This window comes from Sapajus apella, unplaced genomic scaffold (genome assembly GCF_009761245.1).
Source record: "Sapajus apella isolate SASKATOON/1434 unplaced genomic scaffold, GSC_monkey_1.0 scaffold44, whole genome shotgun sequence".
Classification (NCBI taxonomy): Eukaryota; Metazoa; Chordata; class Mammalia; order Primates; family Cebidae; genus Sapajus; species Sapajus apella.
Window position 1 is genome coordinate 12,220,098 of NW_022436984.1, and position 10,766 is coordinate 12,230,863.

The 10,766-nt window shown below is 42.0% G+C and overlaps 1 protein-coding gene across 4 annotated transcripts in view; it reads right to left on the minus strand.

Moving 5' to 3' along the window:
• Window positions 1–10,766, minus strand: part of DHX57 (DExH-box helicase 57) — a 77,998-nt gene that overhangs the window by 20,018 nt on the left and 47,214 nt on the right. For all 4 annotated transcript variants that reach the window (XM_032239367.1, XM_032239364.1, XM_032239366.1 and 1 more), the window contains exons 15-17: window positions 9,740–9,913; window positions 9,071–9,271; window positions 5,260–5,536 (exon numbers count right to left, since the gene is read on the minus strand). In XM_032239367.1, the coding sequence (XP_032095258.1) occupies window positions 5,260–5,536; window positions 9,071–9,271; window positions 9,740–9,913 (652 nt within the window). The remainder of the gene's footprint in view (window positions 1–5,259; window positions 5,537–9,070; window positions 9,272–9,739; window positions 9,914–10,766) is intronic.

Below are 10,766 nucleotides of genomic sequence, written 5' to 3' on the forward strand. Positions count from 1 at the left end.
CCTTCCTTCCCTCCTTCCTTCCTTCCTTCCCTCCCTCCTTCCTTCCTTCCTTCCTTCCTTCCTTCCTTCCTTCTTTCCTTCTTTCTTTTCTTTTCTTTTTCTTTCTTTCTCTTTCTTTTCTTTCTTTCTTCCCTTCTTCCTTTCTTTCTCTCTCTCTCTCTCTCTCTCTCTCTCTCTCTCTCTCTCTCTCTCCCTCTCTCCCTCTCTCTCTCTCTCTTTCTTTCTTGAGAGGGAGTCTCGCTTTGTCACCTAGGCTGGAGCGTAGTGGCACAATTTTGGCTCACTGCAGCCTCTGCCTCCCAGGCTCAAGCAATTCTCCTGTCTCAGCCTCCCGAGTAACTGGGATTATAGAAGTGTACCACCATGCCCAGCTATTTTTAGTAGAGACAGGGTTTCACCATGTTGGCCAGACTGGTCTCAAACTCCTGACCTCAAGTGAACCACTCCCCTAGGCCAGCAATTTCTTTCTTTCCTTTTTTTTTTTTTTTCCCAAGAAGTGCTGAAGGAAAGCAACTTCTTAAAATAAGACAATGAAGTTTTCTGTATCAACTGATTCTTCCTTTCACAAAAGATTTCTCTGTAGCATGCAATGCTGTTTGAGAGCATTTTACTCTCAACAGAACTTCTTTCAAAACTGGAGTCAATCCTCTCAAACCCTGCCACTGCTTTATTAACTAAGTTTATGTAATATTCTATTTTTTATTTTTAATTTAAAAAATGACATGGGGTCTCACTATGTCACCTAGGCTGGTCTTAAACTTCTGGGTTCAAGCAACCTGCTCACCTTGGCCTCCCAAAATGTTGGGATTACAGGTGTAAGCCATCATGCCCAGACAAAGGTTTTCAATTTACTTTACACAGATCCATCAGGTGAATCATTATCTATAGCAGCTGTAGCCTTACAAAATTTATTTCTTAAATATTAAGACTTGAAAGTCAAAATTACTCCTTAATCTAGTGTTTGCAGAATGGATTTTGCATTAATGGGCACAAAAACAACATTAATCTCCTTGTACATCTATCTCCGTTAGAGCTCCTGGGCACATTGTCAGTGAGCAGTAATATTCTGAAATATTTTTTTCTAAGCATGGGCTTCTTAACAGTGGGCTTAAAATATTTAGTAAACCAGCCGGGTGTGGTAGCTCACATCTGTAACCCCAGCACTTTGGGAGGCCAAGGTTGGCGGATCACCTGAAATTGGGAGTTTGAGACCAGCCTGACCAACATGGAGAAACCCCATCTCTACTAAAAATACAAAATTAGTGGGCATGGTGGCGCATGCCTGTAATCCCAGCTACTTGGGAGGCTGAGGCAGGAGAATTGCTTGAACCCGGGAGGAAGAGGTTGCGGTGAGCCGAGATCACATCGTTGCACTCCAACCTGGGCAACAAGAGTGAAATTGTGTCTAAAAAAAAAAATTTAGTAAACCATGCTGTAAACAGATGTAATGTCAGGGCAACAAAAGTGAAATTGTGTCTAAAAAAAAAAATTTAGTAAACCATGCTGTAAACAGATGTAATGTCATGCAGGCTTTGTTGTTCAATTTATAGGGCATAGACAGAGTAGATACAGCATAATTCTTAAGGGACTTAGGAGTTTTGAAATGCTAAATGAACATTGGCTCCAATGTAAAGTCACCAGCTGCATTAGCCCCTGACTCATGAAAGTCAGCATCAGCCTGGACTTTGAAGTTTTAAAGCCAGGCATTTGCTTCTCCTCTTTTTTTGAGTTTTTGCTCTTGTCGCCCAGGCTGGAGTACAATGGTGCGATTTTGGCTTACCACTACCTGCCTCCCAGGTTCAAGCGATTCTCCTGCCTCAGCCTCCAGAGTAGCTGGGATTATAGGCATGCACAACCACGCCCAACTAATTTTGTATTTTTAGTAGAGGTGGGGTTTTTCCATGTTGGTCAGGCTGGTCTCGAACTCTCAACCTCGGGTGATCCACCCACCTCAGCCTCCCAAAGCGCTGGGATTACAGGCGTGAGCCACTGTGCCTGACTTGCTTCTCTTCTTTAGCTATGAAAATACCTAGATGGCACCTTCTTCCTAAAGAAGGCTATTTTTTTATTTTTTTTTTTGTTTGAGATGGGGTTTTCCGCTTTTTACCCAGGCCGGGGGGCAATGGTTGAAAAAAGGCTCACCGCAACCTCCGCCTCCTGGGTTCAGGCAATTCTCCTGCCTCAGCCTCCTGAGTAGCTGGGATTACAGGCACGCACCACCATGCCCAGCTAATTTTTTGTATTTTTAGTAGAGACGGGGTTTCACCATGTTGACCAGGATGGTCTCGATCTCTTGACCTCGTGATCCACCCGCCTCGGCCTCCCAAAGTGCTGGGATTACAGGCTTGAGCCACCGCGCCCGGCTAAGAAGGCTATTTCATTGATGCTGAAAATACATAGGCCAGGCACAATGGCTCATACGTCTAATCCTAGCACTTTCGGAGGCTGTTGTGGGCACATTGCTTGAGCTCACGAGTTCGAGACCAGCCTGGGCAACATGGTGAAACCCCGTCTCTACAAAAAATATGAAAATTAGCTGGGTGTGGTGGCACATGCCTGCAGTCACAGCTACTCGGGAGGCTGAGGTGGAAGGATGGCTTAAGCCCGGCAGGCAGAGGTTGCAGTGAGCCAAGAATGTACCACTATGCTCCAGCCTGGGCAGCAGAGCCAGACCTTGTCTCAAAAGAAAAAAAAGAAAAAGAAGAAGAAAAAATCTGTTATTGGCATAGCCACCTTCATCAGTTAGCTAGATCTTGTGTAACTTTGCTGCAGCTTCCACTTGCTGCTCCACCTTGCACTTTTATGTTATGGAGACAGCTTCCTTCCATAAACCTCATCAACCAACCTCTGCTAGTTTCCAACTTTTCTTTTGCAGCTTCCTCACTTTTCTCAGACTTCATGGAATTAAAGATTTAGGGTCTTGCTCTGGATTAGGCTTTGGCTTAGGGAATGTTGAGGCTGGTTTCATCTTCTATTCAGACCACTAAAACCTTCTCCATATTCAGACTACTAAAACTTTCTCCATGTTCGGACTACTAAAACTTTCTCCATATCAGCCATAAGGCTCTTTTGCTTTCTTATCATTTGTGTGTTCACTGGACACACGAATGGAATAGCACATTTAATTTCTTTCAAGAACTTTCCCTTTATTTATTTTATTTTAATTTTGAGACAGTCTCACTCTGTCACCCAGGATGGAGTGCAGTGGCACGATCTTGGTTCACTGCAACCTCTGCCTCCCCAGTTCAATCAATTCTCATGCCTCAGCCTCCTGCGTAGCTGGGACTACAGGCCAGCACCACCACGCTCCGGTGATTTTTGTATTTTTAGTAGAGATGGGGTTTGCCATGTTGGCCAGGCTGCTGTTGATCTCCTGGCCTCAAGTGATCTGCCCATGTTGGCCTCACAAGGTGTTGGGATTATAGGTATGAGCCACTGGCCCTGGCCAAGAACTTGTGCTTTAAATTTACAACTTGGCTAACTGGCGCCAAGAGGCCTAGCTTTTCAGCCTATCTTGGCTTTTGACATGCCTTTCTCACCAAGCATAATCATTTCTAGCTTGTGATTTAAAGTGAGAGGTGTGAGTCTTCCTTTCACTTGAACACTCAGAGGCTATTGTTGCATTTTTAACTGGCCCAGTTTCAACAAAGCTGTGTCTCAGGGAATAGGGAGGCTCAAAAAGAAGGAGAGTGACTGAGGAAAGGCCGGTTGGTGGCGAGTCAGAACACACATGACATTTATCAATTAAGTTCACTGTCTTACAGTTCATGCACCCCAAAACAATTACAATAGTAATGTCAGGCCGGGCGTGGTGGCTCATGCCTGTAATTCTAGCACTTTGGGAGGCTGAGGTAGGTGGATCACCTGAAGTCAGGAGTTCAAGACCAGCCTGGCCATCATGGTGAAACCCCATCTTAAAAAAAAAAAAAAAGTAATGTCAGATCACTGATCACATATCACCATAACAGATATAATAATAAAGTTTAAAATATTGTGAGAATTACCAAAATGTGATAGAGACATGAAGTGAGCACATGTTCTTGGAAAAATGGCACTGACAGATTTGCTCAACACAGGGTGGCCACAAACCTTCAATTTGTAAAAAATACATCTGCAAGGTACAATAAAGCTAAGCATAATAAAGTAAGGTATGCCTGTAGTGAGTTACACACTTTATTTTTTTATTGTTTTGAGACAGAGTCTCGCGCCGTCACCAGGCAGCAGTGCAGTGGCATGATCTCGGCTCACTGCAACCTCTGCCTCCGGGTTCAAGCGATTGTCCTGCTTCAGCCTCCCGAGTAGCTGGTACTACAGGTGCACGCCACCACACCCAGCTAATTTTTGTATTTTTAGTAGGGACAGGGTTTCACCATGTTGGCCAGGATGGTCTCAATCTCTTGACCTCGTGATCCACCTGCCTCGGCCTCCCAAAGTGCTGGCATTACAGGCATGAGTCACCGCGCCTGGCCAAGTTGTACACTTTAAATGGGTAAACTGTATGATATATAAATCATATTTCAATAAAGCAGTTTTTAAAAATGGCTCAATATATTTATTGGTTTTTAAAATCAGAGACAGCTTTTGTTGGTTTGCATTTTCTGATTTTTCTATAATGAACAAGTATAACAGATGCAACAGAAAACACATCTGGATTATTATTATTATTATTATTATTATTATTATTATTATTACTGGAGATGGAGTCTCACTCTGTGTCCAGGCTGGAATGCAGTGGCGTTCTTGGCTCAGCGCAACCTCCGCCTTCCCAAGTTCAAGCAATTCTCCTGCCTCAGCCTCCCAAATAGCTGGGGCTACAGGCACGCATCACCACGCCTCACTAATTTTTTGCATTTTTAGTAGAGATGGGGTTTCACCATGTTGGCCAAGCTGGTCTCAAACTCCTGACCTCAAATGAGTTGCCTGCCTCAGCCTCCTAAAGTGCTGGGATTACAGGTATGAGCCACTGTGCCTGGCCTGAATTACTTTTATTAAGCTATATCTCCAGTTCTTAGTCTTTATTTGGGGAATGGATCTCTTTGAGGATTGGATGACATTGTGCCCTAAAAAATCTTTTTATTTGTTTTTGTGTTTTCAGAAATTTAATTTTTGACCTTCTCCCTCCTGTGTAGATATGCCCTAAAAAATTCATATCTAACACTCGAGCAAATTTTTAGGGGGCTCACATGCCCCTGATTTCCCCATGGTCCTTTTAGAGACCTATGTTGTAAACTCCAGTTTAGATGAATGTTGTTTACTTACAAAAGGAGACTTAAAAGCCAAACTGGCAGCAATGGTGAGAGCAGGATCCAAACAGCGGAAGATAGACCCAAACAACATTAGTTTGCCAATTCTCACATCCACAGGCAGAGAGGCCAAGTGATATCCAAGAGGAGTCAATTTTTCATCTGGAGTTAATGCTCCCAAGTCTCGTAATCGTATTTTTGAGGCGCGAAGAGAATCAGTGTGTGGAGGTTCAATGAGCCGAGAAAACACAGATTGGAGATTATGAGCATTAAACATCTCTAAAATTTTAATTCTGAAAAGAAAACAAAACGATAATATGTCAATTTTATTTCTGGTAGGATGACACAGAGGAATAATTTTTTTTGTGAGTGAGAATAATTTACAAGGTTAAACAGAAATTTCTAAAATCTCATGTTTTCTACTTCTACCAATAAACGACAAAAGCACTTTCAGATTCTGAAACTTATTCATATTCAGAATTAAATCCTCTCTAAAAACTTTCAAAATGCTTCTTTCCATAATAGTGGGATCGAATTATGAAATAGAGTTCATGACAAAAGATAAAAGTGTTGGCAAGGATGTGGAGAACTTGGAATCCCGCACATTGTTGGTGGGAATGTAAAATAATGCAACCACTATGAAAAACAGGATAGAGATTCCTCAAAAAATTAAAAATAGAACTACCATATGATCCAGCAACCCCACTTCTGAGTATACATCCAAAAGAATTGAAGTCAGAATCTTGCAGAGAGGCCAGGCACAGTGACTCATGCCTGTAAACCCAGCCCTTTGAAAGGGGTGAGGTGGGTGGATCATTTGAGCTCAGGGGTTCGAGACCAGCTTGGCCAACATGGTGAAACCCTGTCTGTATTAAAAATACAAAAATTAGCCAGGTGCAGTGGTGAGCCTGTAATCCCGGCTACTCAGGAGGCTGAGACAGGAGAATCTCTTGAACTTGGAGGTGGAGCCTGCGGTGAGCCAAGATCACTGCACTCCAGTCTGGGTGACTGAGCAAGACTGTCACAAAAAAAAAAAAAAAAAAGAATCTTGTAGACATACTTGCAGTCCTGTGTTCACTGTATTCACTGTAGTATTATATCACAACAGCCAAGATGTGGAAACAACCTAAATGTCCACTGACAGATGAGTGGATAAAGAAAGTGCGGTATATTGGAATGAAGCATTCCCACAAAAAAAAAAAAAAAAAAAAAAGGAAAGAAAGTGCAGTATATATGGAATACTATTCAGGCTTAAAAAAGAAAGAAGTTCTGCAATATCCAACAGTATGGATGAAACCTTGAGGACATTAAGCTAAGCGAAATAAGCCAGTCACAAAAAGACAAATACTGGATGGTTCTACTTGTATGAAGGATCTAAAATAGTCAAACTCACAGAAGCAGAGGGTAGAATGGTGGTTGTCAGGGGCTGGACATGAGGGGGAAATGGAGAGTTGCTGTCCATTATGTATAAAGTTTCAGTTTTGCAAAATGAGTAAGTTCAAGAGCTCTGCTGTACATTATGACTACAGTTAACAGTACTGTGTTGTAAAGTTAAACATTTGTTAAGAGAATAGATCTCATATTAAGTATTCTTACCATAATAAAAAACTAGACATGATTAGCTTAGATAGTTCTGACTGCTGTACAATTAAAGGTACTTATGAGACAAGTTTAAATGATCCACTTATTGCTTCTCACATCTGAAGTTGCAGTCATTGTTTATTTATTTTTATTTTGTATTAGGACAGAGTTTTCTCTTGTTGTCCAGGCTGGAGTGCAATGGCATGATCTTGGCTCACTGCAACCTCCACCTCCCAGGTTCAAGTGATTCTCCTGGTTCAGCCTCCCGAGAAGCTGGGATTAGACAGTGCCACTACACCTGGCTAATTTTGTATTTTTTAAGTAGAGACAGGGTTTCACCATGTTGGCCAGGCTGGTCTCGAACTAACCCCTGACCACAGGTAATCTACCTGCCTCACCCTCCCAAACTGCTGGGATTAAAGGCGTGAGACTGCATACCTGGCCCAAAGTTGCAGTCATTTATAAAATAAATCTGCATTGTGTCCTGCCTTGTGATAGCTCTTAAAAACTAGTGTTTTAAATTATGAACTTCATCCAGAAAAAGGGTTCTCATTTAAAAAAAAAAATTATGAATGTCAGCAACTTAGAGAAAGGTGTAACATACATAAAATTTTATTTACTTCACATTCAGTTTCCTTTTAAGTTGCCAACCTATATACATACAATTTTACATTTTCATTAACATGTATATTTTTGGTATCTAGGCTTTTCTCACTTAATGTATTTCACTTTAAGACATGTATTGACAGTAATCCACTTACTAAAATTTCATTTTTATTTTATTCATTCATTTATTTTTTATTTTTGAGACAGAGTTTCTCTCTGTTGCTGAGGCTTGGGTGCAATGGTGTGATCTCAGCTCACTGCAACCTCAGCCTCCCTGATGCAAGTGATTTTCCTGCCTCATCCTCCTGAGTAGCTGGAATTACAGGTGCCTGCTACCACCCCTGGTTAATTGTTCATATTTTTAGTAGAGATGGGGTTTTGCCATGTTGGCCAGGCTGGTCTTGAATTCCTGACTTCAGGTGATCCACCCACCTTGGCCTCCCAAAGTGCTGGGATTACAGGGGTGAGCCATCGCACCCGGCCATTTATTTTTTATTTTTTGAGTTGGAGTCTCACTCTGTTGCCCGGGTTGGAATGCAGGATCTCAGCTCACTGTAACCTCCATCTCGCAGGTTCAAGCGATTCTCCTGCCTCAGCTTTCCCCAGTAGCTGGGATTACAGGGGTTCACCACCATGCCCAGCTAACTTTTTTGGATTTTTATTAGAGATGGGGTTTCACCATGGTGGCCAGGCTGGTTTCGAACTCTGATCCTAAATGATCTGTCTGCCTCCCAAAGTGCTGGGATTACAGGCGTGAGCCTTGGCACCCAGCCCATTTTCTTCATTTATTTTTGAGATGGCACCTCACTCTGTCTCAGAAGCTGGCTATCTCAACTTATTGCAGCGTCAACCTCTGGGGCTCAGGCATTCCTTCCATCTCAGTCTCCCAAATGGCTATAGAATCACAGGTGCATGCCACCATACCCAGCTAAGTTTCATATTCTTTGCAGAGACAGGGTTTTGCCATGTTGCCCAGGCTGGTCTCAAGCTCCTTGGTTCAAGCAATCCTCCCGTGCTGGCCTCCCAAAGTGCTGGGATTACAGATGTGACCCACCATACCAGGCCTACAAATGTATTCTTTTTATTAATATTCAAATTTTATTCTATTTTATTTAGATTTTTTTGAGATGAAGTCTCACTCTGTCACCATCTCAGCTCACTGCAACCTCTATCTTCCAAGTTCAAGAGATTCTCTTTCCCTGGCCTCCCGAGTAGCTGGGATTACAGGTGTGTGCCACGACACAAAGCTAATTTTTGTATTTTTAGTAGACATGGGGTTTCATCATGTTGGCCAGGCTGGTCTCAAATTCCTGACCTCAGGTTATCCACCTGCCTCGACCTACCAAAGTGCTGGGATTACAAGTGTGAGCCTCCATGCCTGGCCCTACAGATGTATTCTTAAGCTCTATTCTTAAGCTCTATTGGAGGCCATGCTCTCCACTGTAAGAGATCTTTATGTGCAGAAAGTTAAAAGGAATGGTAAATGCAACACTAAGGATCTCTTTCTTCACAAATAAATGAGATTATCAGTGGCCATTCTTAGCCAAATATCTTCTAGGAGAAAAAGGAAAACATGGAACTTAATAGGGTGAGAAACATTTAGACCTTTTGGAAGCAAAAGACAAAAAAACAGATGTCACCTTAGACACAGCTGTTCCAATGGCACTCTTTGTATTTCTGGTAGCTGTTGCTTTAAAAGCTGGTGATTGTAGTGATGGCTAGTGAATAAATGGAAGCAGACCCCAGAAGCAACACGGCCTGCTCGACCTTTTCTTTGTAGAGCATTGGCTTGAGATACAAAAGTGTCCTCTAGACTTTCCATCCCTTTGCTGGCATCATATCTATAAAGAAAAAGAAAATATAAAATTGAGTCATTTTACAAAAATGTGGCCAAGTCTGCTTGGCAGGGACAGAATGGATGAACCAGCTTCCTGCTGTAGAAGGACACAGTGCCCTGTGTATTCTGGGATCGTTGAGTCCCTGGTGGGAGCAGCTAGTGCTGATTTAAGTGGCGTCAAGTACACAGTTCCCCAAACGACATAGTTTCTTTATTCAACCCTTTTTCACACAAGCAGATATAAAATCACATGACAAAAAGAGAGAAAAAGTAATTCATTACTTTTCATTCCCATTTGATGTTAAAGTCCCTGGTCCTGGCTACAGAATCACTCACACATTCATAGACAGTTTTCATAAAGTATTTTTTCAAAAGTAATCCATGTAGCTTAACAGCATTAGCCATTAACAATTGCGTCTCCCCAAATGAAGCATTTTTAGCCCCTCTTTTATATCACCACAAGACGGAATACCTCTTTTCTTTCATTTTCCCAGAATCGATGACATAAACAACATCATCGATGGTTATGGATGTCTCAGCAATGTTGGTGGAAATGATAATCTTAGTTACTCCTACAGGAGGTTTTACAAACACTGCCTGCTGCTCTTCACTGGATAAAGATGAATGAAGTGGGTGAATAACACATCTGGAAGAAAATAAAAGCACATGAAGTATTCTAGCACATAACACAGAAACTGGATTACAGTGGGTGAATTTCTACTAAAACCAACAATGACTTTAGGTATTAGCAACTTCTCCACAACCTATCATCAGAGCCCAGCTCTTCTAAATGGTAAACACTTGGCCGGACGCAGTGGCTCATGTCTGTAATTCCCAGCACTTTGGGAGGCCAAGGTGGGCAGATCACCTGAGGTCAGGAGTTTAAGAGCAGCCTGGCTAACATGGCAAAACCTCTTCTCTACTAAAAATACAAAAATTAGTTGAGCATGGTGGCGGGCACCTGTAGGAGAATCACTTGAGCCCAGGAGGCAGAGGTTGCAGTGAACCGAGATCCCGCCATTGCACTCCAGCCTGGGCGACAATAGCGAGACTCCATCTCAAAAAAGTAAAATAAAATAAATAAAATAAATGGTAAAGTCCTTTCTGATCCTTACAAAATATTTACTTCCTTTTTTTTTTTTTTTTTCTGGCCTTGTGGGGACAGAATATTTACTAAGTTCTAGGAATCAAAAGCCTCATACCAACTTGGAGAAAATGTTGGAGTGTAATTCAGCAATAAATAATGAAGAGAAATAAATAATTGATATTCTACTAGCAATAAGCCTAGTGCAAACAAACCAGCAAAGAATCATTCTTCCTTTAAATACAGAGAAGAGCCTGTAATCCTAGCTGCTTGGGAGGCTGAGGCAGGAGAATCGCTTGAACCTGGGAGGCAGAGGTTGCAGTGAGCTGAACTCATACCACTGCACTACAGCCGAGGCCACAGAGTGAGTCTCCATCTCAAAAAAAAAAAAAAAAAAAAAAAAAAAAAAAAAAAA